The sequence below is a fragment of the Balaenoptera borealis genome (genome assembly GCF_965194805.1).
Source record: "Balaenoptera borealis genome assembly, chromosome: 3".
In the NCBI taxonomy this organism is placed as follows: Eukaryota; Metazoa; Chordata; class Mammalia; order Artiodactyla; family Balaenopteridae; genus Balaenoptera; species Balaenoptera borealis.
This window is the reverse complement of record NC_138866.1, coordinates 82,863,797-82,879,677: the sequence shown is the minus strand read 5'-3', so window position 1 is coordinate 82,879,677 and position 15,881 is coordinate 82,863,797. Positions and strand designations below refer to the sequence as shown.

The following is a 15,881-nucleotide window of genomic DNA, read 5'->3' as shown; positions in this document are numbered from 1 at the left end:
TACTTTTCAGGGACAAATTTTGAAAATAACATGTCCGTTATAGGGTAAACATGATTTCTTCCTTATTCAGCATGTCACAAACCACTTTTTTCAGAGTGGAGAAATGAGAATGTTATGAGACCCAGACTGTGAGGCTAAGAGAGTTATTCCGTAGGGTAGAACGCCCACAAAATGTAAGCAGATACTTTACGCAGAGTTGGCAGATAATGAATCCTTAAACTATTTAATTTTTTTTCTTGCACTATCCCAAGTTAATTCTGTTCTTTTTTTATATTTGTTGTGTTTTGCTTTTTATTTGTTTTTGTGAGGAGCACTGATGTAGCGGTCTGAAAGGTATATTTTGGAAAAAAAAATGTAACATAAGAATGACCTGGTGACCCTTGTTTCCTTTTAGGGAGATCAGTCTGGCTGGCTGGTCCCGGGAGAAGGATACACACCTGCAGTCACCCAGCATCAGCAGCTTGCTGAAATTGATACAAAACTCCAAGAACTTGCTGCTGTTTACCCAACAATTTCCAGCTCTTCTCCAAGACCTGAACATCAGAATGATGAGGTATGTTTAACTCAAGAGCCCATAGGCTGTTCAGGTTTATGTGTGCTAAAGCTAGTTCACATAATATGACAATCTGCTTGTTAACTAAAGAGGTTTCTTCCCAATTGCCTTTTCCGTGACTGCAACTGCAGTGATAGTGATTTCTACAACAGTGCCAATGTCCACTTTCTATTCATTTCTTTTTCAGTTGGTAATTTGCTGAGACAGGGTGAAATATTTATTTTAATATTGTTATATCTTTATGGTATAAGCTAATTCTTGATCATGATCAGGAGAGAGGAGAGGGAAGAGAGTAGATACAGCACTGCTTAGTCCTTTGAGAGCTTTACTTCTCTTTGTTCCTTTGGTTCTAGGTGTTAGCAATGGCAGTCACCTGTCCCTTACTCTGGTACATTCTTCTAGCTCCTTTGATTTACCAGCAAACAGTGAAGCTCACTCTGTTGATAACTTGTCTCCTGTGAGAACTTTGAAATGAGTATGTTTCCTTTCTTGACAGTTCCCTCAAATATTCTTTTACAAAGCTAACAGAGGGTGAAGAAAAACGGAAGGGTAACTACAGCTTGGGAGCAGTAAAATTCCTTTCTCCCCCTTATATTTCAGTACTTCGTGGGATCTAGTTTGGGGTTGGGTGGTAGTTTTTGCCTGAAGAGAAAATGGCTGGTCTTTTGTTATTCCACTAACCCCCTACCAGTTTTGTAAACATATCACCAAATCATTTTCTGTACAATATTAGATGCATGTGATTTTCCTGGTTTTTAAGAAGATTTAAATAATATCAGTAGTCTATAGGTAATAATTCTGCTTTATAGTCAGTCTTTTCTCCAACCTGTCAATTGAAGATTAGGGATCTGGCTTTGGGTCAGTTGAAGGTACTTCAGGGGAAAGGAGCAGTGTTAAGATGTTCCAAAGAAAGTTTGGTCGTGATGGAACCTTACGGAGCCATCGCAGCTTCCTTAAATTATGTTCCTAAGGGCCAGGCACAGCTGCCTCTGAGCCCTTTACACAGCAATATGGTGGTAGTGGGAACCACTGTTTTCTGGATTGGGATCAGAGTTCTTGGAAGACAGAGAATTGGAATTTCTGTCCCTACCCAAATATACCCCAGGACTTTGACACATCAACAGGTATGCTGCTAGTTTATTTATGTTATTGGGTGCCACTTCCCAAAAGGAGGAAGCCAGGATGGGGGAGTAAAATTGTTCAGGGATATTCTTTGTTCTTTTTGTGTTACAGCTGATTTTTGTTGTTGTTGTTGTTATTGTTGTTAGATATCAAGGGTCGCTGAGATCTCAAAGCTGGATAATGGTCCTAAAGATAGAAAATGTCTTTTTCATGACCATCAAATGTTATTCCTGAAAGAGAGACTGAGAATTTAGAGATTTGTCTAGCCATTAGGACTTCAGATAAAGTATGACTGTGGTCATTGTCATCTACGTCACATTTTCAGAGTTCACATTTATGGTTTAAATAAAATATTTAAAAAATAATAAAAGGGAAAACCAGTACATTACTTAGTTGTTACATACTGATATTATATATTTTTGTGTGAAACAGTATATTTAGAGAAAAGAGAAAACTGCATTTTGGGACTCCCACTGGCTGCAGAAACAGAAATGTAACATCATAGTTGTTGAAAAGAAATAATTAGTGCTTCTTGTATGCAAAAAAGAGTATATTTTGAGGTTTCATTCAATTTCCTGTTGGCATTTCCTCATTTCTAACTAAAACCAGCATTGCACATTGAATTTTCAAGCCAAAAATGAAAACATGGCAAATTATTTTGTGGATATTATTATTATTATTTTTTAACACCTTTATTGGAGTATAATTGCTTTACAATGGTGTGTTAGTTTCTGCTGTATAACAAAGTGAATCAGCTATACATAAACATATATTCCCATATCTCCTCCCTCTTGCATCTCCCTCCCACCCTCCCTAGGTGGACACAAAGCACCGAGCTGCTCTCCCTGTGCTATGTGGCTGCTTCCCACTAGCTATCTATTTTACATTTGGTAGTGTATATATGTCCATGCCACTCTCTCACTTCGTCCCAGCTTACCCTTCCCCCTTCCCGTGTCCTCAAGTACATTCTGTACATCTGCGTCTATATTCCTGTCCTGCCCCTAGGTTCTTCAGAACCATTTTTTTTTTGATTCCATATATTTCTGTTAGCATACGGTATTTGTTTTTCTCTTTCTGACTTACTTCACTCTGTATGACAGACTCTAGATCCACCCACCTCACTACAAATACTCAATTTCATTTCTTTATATGGCCGAGTAATATTCCATTGTATATATGTGCCACATCTTCTTTATCCATTCATCTGTCGATGAACACTTAGGTTGGTTCCATGTACTGGCTATTGTAAATAGAGCGGCAGTGAACATTGTGGTACATGACTCTTTTTGAATCATGGTTTTCTCAGGGTATATGCCCAGTAGTGGGATTGCTGGGTCGTATGGTAGTTCTATTTTTAGTTTTTAAGGGAACCTCCGTACTGTTCTCCATAGTGGCTGTATCAATTTACATTCCCACCAACAGTGCAAGAGGGTTCCCTTTCCTCCACACCCTCTCCAGCATTTATTGTTTGTAGACTTTTTGATGATGGCCATTCTGACCAGTGTGAGGTGATAACTCATTGTAGTTTTGATTTGCATTTCTCTAATGATTAGTGATGTTGAGCATCCTTTCATGTGTTTGTTGGCAATCTGTATATCTTCTTTGGAGAAATGTCTATTTAGGTCTTCTGCCCATTTTTGGATTGGGTTGTTTGGTTTTTTGATACTGAGCTGCTTGTATATTTTGGAGATTAATCTTTTGTCAGTTTCTTCATTGGCATATATTTTCTCCCATTCTGAGGGTTGTCTTTTCATCTTGTTTATGGTTTCCTTTGCTGTGCAAAAGCTTTTAAGTTTCATTAGGTCCCATTTGTTTATTTGTGTTTTTATTTCCATTTCTCTAGGAGCTGGGTCAAAAAGGATCTTGCTGCGATTTATGTCATAGAGTGTTCTGCCTATGTTTTCCTCTAAGAGTTTGATAGTGTCTGCCCTTACACTTAGGTCTTTAATCCATTTTGAGTTTATTTTTGTGTATGGTGTCAGGGAGTGTTCTAATTTCATACTTTTACATGTACCTGTCCAATTTTTCCAGCACCACTTATTGAAGAGGCTGTCTTTTCTCTACTGTATATGCTTGCCTCCTTTATCAAAGATAAGGTGACCATATGTGCGTGGGTTTATCTCTGGGCTTTCTATCCTGTTCCATTGATCTATATTTCTGTTTTTGTGCCAATACCAAACTGTCTTGATTACTGTAGCTTTGTAATATAGTCTGAAGTCAAGGAGCCTGATTCCTCCAGCTCCATTTTTTGTTCTCAAGATTGCTTTGGCTATTCAGGGTCTTTTGTGTTTCCATACAAATTGTGAAATTTTTTGTTCTAGTTCTGTGAAAAATGCCAGTGGTAGTTTGATAGGGATTGCATTGAATCTGTAGATTGCTTTGGGTAGTAGAGTCATTTTCACAATGTTGATTCTTCCAATCCAAGAACATGGTATATCTCTCCATCTATTTGTATCCTCTTTAATTTCTTTCATCAGTGTCCTATAATTTTCTGCATACAGGTCTTTTGTCTCCTTAGGTAGGTTTATTCCTAGATATTTTATTCTTTTTGTCAGGATTAATTGTTTGTAAATTTTTTGATGATGGCCATTGTGACCAGTGTGAGGTGATACCTCATTGTAGTTTTGATTGGCATTTCTCTAATGATTAGTGATGTTGAGCATCCTTTCATATGTTTGTTGGCAATCTGTATATCTTCTTTGGAGAAATGTCTATTTAGGTCTTCTGCCTGTTTTTGGATTGAGTTGTTTGTTTTTTTGATATTGAGCTGCATGAGCTGCTTGTAAATTTTGGACATTAATCCTTTGTCAGTTGTTTCATTTGCAAATATTTCCTCCCATTCTGAGGGTTGTCTTATCGCCTTGTTTATGGTTTCCTTTGCTGTGCGAAACCTTTTAAGTTTCATTAGGTTTTATTTGTTTATTTTTGTTTTTATTTCCATTTCTCTAGGAGGTGGGTCTAAAAGGATCTTGCTGTGATTTATGTCATAGAGTGTTCTGCCTGAGTTTTCCTCTAAGAGTTTGATAGTGTCTGGCCTTACATTTAGGTCTTTAATCCATTTTGAGTTTACTTTTGTGTATGGTGTTAGGGAGTGTTCTAATTTCATTCTTTTACATGTAGCTGTCCAGCTTTCCCAGAACCACTTATTGAAGAGGCTGTCTTTTCTCCATTGTATATTCTTGCCTCCTTTATCAAAGATAAGGTGACCATATGTGTGTGTCTGTTTTTGTGCCAGTACCATACTCTCTTGATTACTGTAGCTTTGTAGTACAGTCTGAAGTCTGGGAGCCTGATTCCTCCAGCTCCGTTTTTCTTTCTCAAGATTGCTTTGGCTATTCGGGGTCTTCTGTGTTTCCATACAAATTGTGAAATTTTTTGTTCTAGTTCTGTGGAAAATGCCATTGGTAGTTTGATAGGGATTGCATTGAATCTGTAGATTGCTTTGGGTAGTAGAGTCATTTTCACAATGTTGATTCTTCCAATCCAAGAACATGGTATATCTCTCCATCTATTTGTATCATCTCTCTTTCATCAGTGTCTTATAATTTTCTGCATACAGGTCTTTTGTCTCCTTAGGTAAGTTTATTCCTAGGTATTTTATTCTTTTTTGTTGCAATGGTTTCAGGTTTTTGAAACTATTGCAAGAAATGGTTTCAGAAGTGATCTGAAAAATCACTTTCGGATTTTTCATCATTAGTGTATAGGAATGCAAGAGATTTCTGTGCATTAATTTTGTATCCTGCTACTTTACCAAATTCATTGATTAGCTCTAGTAGTTTTCTGGTAGCATCTTTAGGATTCTGTATGTATAGTATCATGTCATCTGCAAACAGTGACAGTTTTACTTCTTCTTTTTCGATTTGGATTCCTGTTATTTCTTGTTCTTCTCTGATTGCTGTGGCTAAAACTTCCAAAACTAGGTTGAATATTAGTGGTGACAGTGGGTAACCTTGTCTTGTTCCCGATCTTAGTGGAAATGGTTTCAGTTTTTCACCATTGAGGACGATGTTGGCTGTGGGTATGTCATATATGGCCTTTATTATGTTGAGGTAAGTTCCCTCTATGCCTACTTTCTGGAGGGTTTTTATCATAAATGGGTGTTGAATTTTGTCAAAAGCTTTCTCTGCATCTATTGAAATGATCGTATGGTTTTTCTCCTTAAATTTGTTAATATGATGTATCAGATTGATTGATTTGCGTATATTGAAGAATCCTTGCATTCCTGGGATAAACCCCACTTGATCATGGTGTATGATTCTTTTAATGTGCTGTTAGATTCTGTTTGCTAGTATTTTGTTGAGGATTTTTGCATCTATGTTCATCAGTGGTATTGGTCTGTAGTTTTCTTTTTTTGTGACATCTTTGTCTAGTTTTGGTATCAGGGTGATGGTGGCCTCGTAGAATGAGTTTGGGAGTGTTCCTCCTTCTGCTGTATTTTGGAAGAGTTTGAGAAGGATAGGTGTTAGCTCTTCTCTAAATGTTTGATAGAATTCTCCTGTGAAGCCATCTGGTACTGGGATTTTCTTTGTTGGAAGATTTTGAATCACAGTTTCAATTTCAGTGCTTGTGATTGGTTTATTCATAATTTCTATTTCTTCCTGGTTCAGTCTCAGAAGGTTGTGCATTTCTAAGAATTTGTCCATTTCTTCCAGGTTGTCCATTTTATTGGCACAGAGTTGCTTGTAGTAATCTCTCATGATCCTTTGTATTTCTGCAGTGTCAGTTGTTACTTCCCCTTTTTCATTTCTAATTCTGTTGATTTGGGTCTTCTCCCTTTTTTTCTTGATGAGTCTGGCTAATGGTTTATCAATTTTGTTTATCTTCTCAAAGAACCAGCTTTTAGTTTTATTGATCTTTGCTATTGTTTCCTTCATTTCTTTTTCATTTATTTCTGATCTGATCTTTATGATTTCTTTCCTTCTGCTAACTTTGGGGTTTTTTTGTTCTTCTTTCTCTAATTGCTTTAGGTACAAGGTTAGGTTGTTTATTTGAGATGTTTCTTGTTTCTTGAGGGAGGATTGTATTGCTATAATCTTCCCCCTTAGAACTGCTTTTGCTGAATCCCATAGGTTTTGGGTCATCGTGTTTTCATTGTCATTTGTTTCTAGGTATCTTTTGATTTCCTCTTTGATTTCTTCAGTGATCTCTTGGTTATTAAGTAGTGTATTGTTTATCCTCCATGTGTTTGTATTTTTTACAGATTTTTTTTCTGTAATTGATATCTACTCGCATAGCATTGTGGTCAGAAAAGATACTTGATACGATTTCAATTTTCTTAAATTTACCAAGGCTTGACTTGTGACCCAAGATATGATCTATCCTGGCTAATGTTCCATGAGCACTTGAGAAGAAAGTGTATTCTGTTGTTTTTGGATGGAATGTCCTGTAAATATCAATTAAGTCCATCTTGTTTAATGTATCATTTAAAGCTTGTGTTTCCTTATTTATTTTCATTTTGGATGATCTGTCCATTGGTGAAAGTGGGGTGTTAAAGTCCCCTACCATGATTGTGTTACTGTCGATTTCCCCTTTTATGGCTGTTAGTATTTGCCTTATGTATTGAGGTACTCCTATGTTGGGTGCATAAGTATTTACAATTGTTATATCTTCTTGATTTGATCCCTTGATCATTATGTAGTGTCCTTCTTTGTCTCTTGTAATTGTCTTTGTTTTAAAGTCTATTTTGTCTGATATGAGAATTGCTACTCCAGCTTTCTTTTGATTTCCATTTGCATGGAATATCTTTTTCCATCCCCTCACTTTCAGTCTGTATGTGTCCCTAGGTCTGAAATGGGTCTCTTGTAAAGAGCATATATACGGGTCTTGTTTTTGTATCCATTCAGCCAGTCTGTGTCTATTGGTTGGAGCATTTAATCCAGTTACATTTAAGGTAGTTATCGATATGTATGTTCCTGTTACCATTTTCGTAATTGTTTTGGGTTTGTTATCGTAGGTCTTTTCTTTCTCTTGTGTTTCCTGCCTAGAGAGAAGTTCCTTTGGCATTTGTTGTAAAGCTGGTTTGGTGGTGCTGAATTCTCTTAGCTTTTGCTTGTCTCTAAAGGTTTTAATTTCTCTGTCAAATCTGATTGAGATCTTTGCTGGATAGAGTAATCTTGGCTGTAGGTTTTTCTCTTTCGTCACTTTAAATATGTCCTGCCACTCCCTTCTGGTTGCAGAGTTACTGCTGAAACATCAACTGTTAACCTTATGTGGATTCCTTTGTATGTTATTTGTTGTTTTTCCCTTGCTGCTTTTAATATTTTTTCTTTTTATTTAATTTTTGATAGTTTGGTTTTTGATACTTTGTATTTAATTTTTGATAGTTTAATTTTTGATAGTTTTCCCTTGCTGCTTTTAATATTTTTTCTTTGTATTTAATTTTTTGATAGTTTGATTTTGATAGTTTGATAGTTTGTATTTCATTTTTGATAGTTTGATAATATGTGTCTTGGTGTGTTTCTCCTTGGATTTATCCTGTATGGGACTCTCTGTGCTTCCTGGACTTGATTGACTATTTCCTTTCCCATAATAGTGAAGTTTTCAACTATAATCTCTTCAAACATTTTCTCAGTCCCTTTCTTTTTCTCTTCTTCTGGGACCCCTATAATTCGAATGTCGGTGCGTTTAATGTTGTCCCAGAGGTGTCTAAGACTGCCCTCAATTCTTTTCATTCTTTTTTCTTTATTCTGCTCTGTGGTAGTTATTTCCACTATTTTGTCTTCCAGGTCACTTATCCGTTCTTATGCCTCAGTTATTCTGCTATTGATTCCTTCTAGAGAATTTTTAATTTCATTTATTGTGTTGTTCATCATTGTTTGTTTGCTCTTTAGTTCTTCTAGGTCCTTGTTAAACATTTCTTGTATTTTCTCCTTTCTGTTTCCAAGATTTTGGATCATGTTTACTATCATTACTGTGAATTCTTTTTCAGGTAGACTGCCTATTTCCTCTTCATTTGTTTGGTCTGGTGGGTTTTTACCTTGCTCCGTCATCTACCGTGTATTTCTCTGTCTTCTCATTTTGCTTAACTTACTGTGTTTGGGGTCTCCTTTTTGCAGCCTTCAGGTTTGTAGTTCCCGTTGTTTTTGGTGTCTGCGCCCAGTGGGTAAGGTTGGTTCATTGGGTTGTGTGGGCTTCCTGGTGGAGGGTACTCGTGCCTGTGTTCTGGTGGATGAGACTGGATCTTGTTTTTCTGGTGGGCAGGACCGTGTCTCGTGGTGTGTTTTGAGGTGTCTGTGAACTTAGTATGATTTTAGGCAGACTCTCTGCTAATGGGTGGGGTTGTGTTCCTGTCTTGCTAGTTGTTTGACATAGGGCGTCCAGCACTGTAGCTTGCTGGTCGTTGAGTGGAGCTGGGTCTTAGCATTGAGATGGAGATCTCTGAGAAAGCTTTTGCCTTTTGATATTATGTGGGACTGGGAGGTCTCTGGTGGACCAATGTCCTGAACTTGGCTCTCCCACCTCAGAAGCTCAGGCCTGACACCCGGCTGGAGCACCAGACTCTGTCAGCCGCACGGCTCAGAAGAAAAGGTAGCAAAAGAAAGAAAGAAAGATAAAAAAATAAAATAAAGTTATTAAAATAAAAAACAAAAAAATTATTAAAAATAAAAAATAAAAAAGTAATTAAAAAAAAAAAGGAAGAGAGAGCCACCAAACCAAGAAACAAATCCACCAATGATTACAAGTGCTAAAAATTATAGTAAAACAAACAAACAAACAAAAAAACCGGACAGACAGAACCTTAGGACAAATGGTAAAGACAAAGCTATACAGACAAAATCACACAAAGAAGCCTACAGATACATACTCACAGAAGGAGAAAAAGGAAAAAAATATATATATTAAAAAAAAAAGGAAGAGAGCAGCCAAATCAATAAACTAATGTACCAGTGATAGTAAGCTGTAAATACTAAACTAAGATAAACATAAAACCAGAAACAAATTAGATGCAGAAAGCCAACCCCAAGTCTACAGTTGCCCCCAAAGTCCACCACCTCAGTTTTGGGATGATTTGTTGTCTCTTCAGGTATTCCACAGAAGCAGGGCACATCAGTTTGATTGTGGAGATTTAATCCGCTGCCCCTGAGGCTGCTGGGAGAGATTTCCCTTTCTCTTCTTTGTTCGCCCAGCTCCTGGGATCCAGCTTTGGATTTGGCCCCGCCTGTGCATGTAGGTCACCTGAGGGCATCTGTTCCCTGCCCAGACAGGACGGGGTTAAAGTAGCAGCTGATTAGGGGGCTCTGGCTCACTCAGGCATGGGGGGAGGGAGGGGTATCGAATGCGGTGTGAGCCTGCGGCAGCAGAGGCCAGCATGACGTTGCAACAGCCTGAGGCGTACCGTGTGTTCTCCTGGGGAAGTTGTCCCTGGGTCACGGGACTCTGGCAGTGGCGGGCTGCACAGGCTCCCGGGACAGGGAGGTGTGCATAGTGACCTGTGCTTGCACACAGGCTTCTTGGTGGCTGCAGCAGCAGCCTTAGCGGCTCATGCCTGTCTCTGTCGTCCTTGCTGATAGCTGCGGCTCACGCCAGTCTCAGAGCTTGTTTAGGCGGTGCTCTCAATCCCCTCTCCTCGTGCACCCTGAAACAATGGTCTCTTGCCTCTTAGGCAGTTCCAGACATTTTCCCGGACTCCCTCCCAGCTAGCTGTGGTGCACTAGCCCCCTTCAGGCTGTATTCACGCAGCCAACCCCAGTCCTCTCCCTGGGGTCTGACATCTGAAGCCCGAGCCTCAGCTCCCAGCTGCCGCCTGCCCCAGCGGGTGAGCAGACAAGCCTCTTAGGCTGGTGAGTGCTGGTCAGCAGCAATCCTCTGTGTGGGAATCTCTCCAGTTTGCCCTCTGCACCCCTGTTGCTGCACTCTCCTCCATGGCTCCAAGGCTTCTCCCCCACCACCCCCCGTCTCTGACAGTGAAGGGGCTTCCTAGTGTGTGAAAACTTTTCCTCCTTAACAGCTCCTTCCCAGAGGTGCAGGTCCCATCCCTATTCTTTTGTCTCTGTTTTTTCTTCTTTCTTTTGCCCTACCCAGGTACGTGGGGAGTTTCTTGCCTTTTGGCAAGTCAGAGGTCTTCTGCCAGCATTCAGTAGGTGTTCTGTAGGAACTGTTCCACATGTAGATGTATTTTTGGGGAGGAACGTGATCTCCACGTCTTACTCCTCTGCCATCTTGAAGCTATCCCCCGATATTATTTTTGGATTGGAATTCTTTTTGAATAATACACTGAAAGTATCTCGGATAAACCCTGCATATCTATTCAGTTGACAAATGGCCTCCAGTCTGTTGCTGAACCACAAATATTCATAATGCATAGTCATGTTATTTTTATTTTTAACCTTTCTGCAAACCATTAACTCACCAGTAGCTTTGCTCCATGCTCCCTTAGAAAGAATGTTTTTTAAATGGAATATAAATTTCTGTTTTTCAGCAGTCAATTCCACAAATATTAATCAAGTGCTCACTGCATGCAGGGAATTGTAGGGCATTTAAAGACGAGTCAGTGGCTTCACAGGCGAATTCTATCAAACATTTAGAGAAGAGCTAACACCTATCCTTCTCAAACTCTTCCAAAATATAGCAGAGGGAGGAACACTCCCAACCTCATTCTACGAGGCCACCATCACCCTGATACCAACACCAGACAAAGATGTCCCAAGAAAGAAAACTACAGACGCCAATACCACTGATGAACGTAGATGCAAAAATCCTCAACAAAATACTAGCAAACAGAATCCAACAGCACATTTAAAGGATCATACACCATGATCAAGTGGGGTTTATCCCAGGAATGCAAGGATTCTTCAATATACGCAAATCAATCAATGTGATACACCATATTAACAAATTGAAAGAGAAAAACCATATGATCATCTCAATAGATGCAGAAAAAGCTTTTGACAAAATTCAACACCCATTTATGATAAAAACTCCCCAGAAAGTAGGCATAGAGGGAACTTAACTCAACGTAATAAAGGCCATATATGACAAACCCACAGCCAGCATCATTCTCAATGGTGAAAAACTGAAACCATTTCCTCAAAGATCAGGAACAAGACAAGGTTGCCCACTCTTGCCGCTGTTATTCAACATAGCTTTGGAAGTTTTAGCCACAGCAATCAGAGAATAAAAAGAAATAAAAGGAATCCAAATTGGAAAAGAAGAAGTAAAACTGTCACTATTTGCAGATGACATGATACTATACATAGAGAATCCTAAAGATGCTACCAGAAAATTACTAGAGCTAATCAGTGAATTTGGTAAAGTAGCAGGATACAAAATTAATGCACAGAAATCTCTTGCATTCCTATACACTAATGATGAAAAATTTGAAAGAGAAATTAAGGAAACACTCCCATTTACCACTGCAACATAAAGAATAAAATACCAAGGAATAAACCTATCTAAGGAGACAAAAGACCTGTATGCAAAAAACTATAATACACTGATGAAAGAAATTAAAGATGATACAAGCAGATGGAGAGATATACCATGTTCTTGGATTGGAAGAATCAACATTGTGAAAATGACTACCCAAAGCAATCTATAGATTCAGTGCAATCCCTATCAAACTACCAATGGCATCTTTCACAGAACTAAAACAAAAAATTTCACAAGTTGTATGGAAACACAAAAGATCCCGAATAGCCAAAGCACTCTTGAGAAAGAAAAACGGAGCTGGAGGAATCAAGCTCCCGGACTTCACACTATACTACAAAGCTACAGTAATCAACACAGTATGGTACTGGCACAGATACAGAAATGTAGATCAATGGAACAGGATAGAAAGCCCAGAGATAAACCCACACACATATGGTCACCTTATCTTTGATAAAGGAGGCAAGAATATACAATGGAGAAAAGACAGCCTCTTCAATAAGTGGTGCTGGGAAAGCTGGACAGCTACATGTAAAAGAATGAAATTAGAACACTCCCTAACCCTGTACACAAAAATAACCTCAAAGTGGATTAAGGACCTAAATGTAAGGCCAGACACTATCAAACTCTTAGAGGAAAACATAGGCAGAACACTGTATGACATAAATCACAGGAAGATCCTTTTTGACCCATCTCCTAGAGAAATGGAAATAAAAACAAAAATAAACAAATGAAACCTAATGAAACTTAAAAGCTTTTGCACAGCAAAGGAAACCATAAACAAGGCGATAAGACAACCCTCAGAATGGGAGAAAATATTTGCAAATGAAGCAACTGACAAAGGATTAATGTCCAAAATTTACAAGCAGCTCATGCAGCTCAATATCAAAAAAACAAACAACCCAATCCAAAAACGGGCAGAAGACCTAAATAGACATTTCTCCAAAGAAGATATACAGATTGCCAACAAACATATGAAAGGATGCTCAACATCACTAATCATTAGAGAAATGCAAATCAAAACTACAATGCGGTATCACCTCTCACCAGTCAGAATGGCCATCATCAAAAAATCTACAAACAATAAATGCTGGAGAGGGTGTGGAGAAAAGGGAACCCTCTTGCACTGTTGGTGGTAATATAAATTGATACAGCCACTATGGAGAACAGTATGGAGGTTCCTTAAAAAACTAAAAATAGAACTACCATATGACCCAGCAATCCCACTATGGGGCATATACCCGGAGAATACCATAATTCAAAAAGAGTCATGTACCACAATGTTCATTGCAGCTCTGTTTACAATAGGCAGGACATGGTAGCAACCTAAGTGTCCATCAACAGATGAATGGATAAAGAAGATGTGGCACATATATGCAATGGAATATTACTGAGCCATAAAAAGAAATGAAATTGAGTTATTTGTAGTGAGGTGGATGGACCTAGAGTCTATCATACAGAATGAAGTAAGTCAAAGAGAAAAACAAATACCATATGCTAATACATATATATGGAACCTAAAAAAAAGAAAATGGTTCTGAAGAACCTAGGGGCAGGACAGGAATAAAGACACAGATGTAGAGAATGAACTTGAGGACACGGGGAGTGGGAAGGGTAAGCTGGGACGAATTGAGAGAGTGGCATGGCCATATATACAGTACGAAATGTAAAATAGATAGCTAGTGGGAAGCAGCCACATAGCACAGGGAGATCAGCTCAGTGCTTTGTGATCACCTAGAGGGGTGGATAGGGAGGGTGGGAGGGAGACGCAAGAGGGAGGAGATATGGGGATATGTGTATATGTGTAACTGATTCACTTTGTTCAAAGCAGAAACTAGCACACCATTGTAAAGCAATTATACTCCAATAAAGATGTTAAAAAAAAAAAATAACGACGAGTCAGGCACATATAGAACTGTGGAGTCAGACAGCCTCGCTTCAGGTTCTGACCCTTCCACTTATTGGCTCTGAGGACTTAGGCATTAATTAGAAGCACTCTAAACCCCAGTTGCCGCATCTGTAAAACAGTAATGATAATATTATTCTTTAGTGTTCTTTTAAAGTGTAGATGAGTTAATATGTGTAAAGTACTTAGCATGGTATCTGACTCAAAACTCAACCCAAGATGTTATTATAATAAGTGACTTAAGGAACTTATTTCTTTATGAGAGACACAGAATACACATAGATAACTGTGGTACAAGACGTTATAGGTAAGAACAGAAGAAGGCTATGTGCAAAGTGCTGTGCTGATTCAGAGGAGAGAGAGAAAGCACATCCAGAGGGAATATCAAGAAAGTTCATTTCTACAAGTGAGGGATAGGAGGAGGAAGAGAAACCAGTGAGTGAGGCAGAGGGGGTCAGAGGCCCTGAGAAGGCTGCCATCACCCAGCATGAGGTTGAAAACTGGTGGTCTGCAGGGCAAATTGGGTTCACAGGTAGGGTTCCTTTAGACCACTTAGGGTTTACAATTTTTTTTTTAGCAAACATTTAAAAATTGGGTGAACTCATATAAAAATCCAAATTTCTAGTTTCTTTTGAAAAATTAGAACATCTGGCAAATTAGGCTTGAAGCCTTGCTTGGCAAACTACAGGATTGAGCTAAGTAGCAACTGCTGCTTTCTTTGGAGCACAAATTCTCCAGCTTGCTATGCCATCCTTCACACCATATTGTATTGCCTACAATACATGGGCCTACTTCATGCATTTATGTAAGTTGCCCAGCCCCTGCACAGGTCATCAGAATATCTTTGAGTGCCTGCTTATTTCACAAGAGATGGTGTGGTGGTTGATGTCGAGTATCCAGATTAATATGTGGCTTCACCTCTGACCTGAAAGCAGCTCATGGGATACTGGAGGATAGGATGTAAACATAGACCAGCTTGTGCCATGACCGACCATACCAGGAAACCAGAAGTACCACAATATGGGAACTGATTTTATGAGAAGTACAGAAAACATATGCTGGGGGAGCACAGAGAAAGGAAAGGTTATATAATGAAGGAGTGATATTTTAAATATTCCTTTGGAAGTTTTAAAATTTTGGTCAAGAAAATAGTTTCCCAAACAAGTGGAAATGTGCAGGCTTTCTGACTTACCTGACTATGGCAACTCTAAGATGATAAACTAGTAGGCACATAAGCCTGGGATGATAAACGTACCTGAGTCAGAATAATTTGAGGGACTCCAGAGAGGTGACTCAGATTAAGGAAGTATTGGTTGTTGTGAAAGCGGCAGATAAGAAGTCTTTTCCTTATGAGCTTGCTGATTACAATGTTCTTATGAGGTGCCCTCGCTCTTAACTTCATAGCGATGTTTCAAAAGCAGCATTTGGCTTTTATATATCTGATTTCTTTAGCGTAAAGCAAAGCATGTGGTCACATTCAGAAGAAAGAATGGCGTGTTACTGCTATTGCTGTAATGTGAGTAATGTCATGTGGTTGCAGTTTTACATCTGCTTTTTATTTTCATTTCATCTTAGCGAAAGAGAACTAATTGAAGCAATTTTTTTCTTAGGATCTGTGGTTTAACTGTGCATACCTTTCTGTATCCATCCCCTAACCCTCCAACGAATCAGGTAGTTCTTTCCATGTATTGTAAATTCCACCGTAAAATTGAGTGATGTTCTATAATTTAGTTACCGTATTTCTTATTTGCAGCTGTGTTAGCTTTCGCCAGAAATATCCAAGATATAGGAGTTATGTAAGCACTCAGTTTCTTAAATCCTTAGCAACTGGATTCAATAATACATTCTATTCAGTTTGGCTCTTATAAAGAAGTGTAATTTATTCATCTTTCATGCAATCAGTCTTACTAAATCTAGAATTCCAGTTCATCATTA

The 15,881-nt window shown here is 38.6% G+C and overlaps 1 protein-coding gene across 9 annotated transcripts in view; it reads left to right on the top strand.

The window, feature by feature from the left end:
* Nucleotides 1-15,881, top strand: part of FSIP1 (fibrous sheath interacting protein 1) — a 218,989-nt gene that overhangs the window by 65,710 nt on the left and 137,398 nt on the right. For all 9 annotated transcript variants that reach the window (XR_014242519.1, XM_082384980.1, XM_082384979.1 and 6 more), the window contains one exon: nt 395-553. Coding sequence is in view for 8 of the 9 variants with exons in the window: in XM_082384980.1 (XP_082241106.1) it covers nt 395-553 (159 nt within the window). In the remaining variant the exon portion in view is untranslated. The remainder of the gene's footprint in view (nt 1-394; nt 554-15,881) is intronic.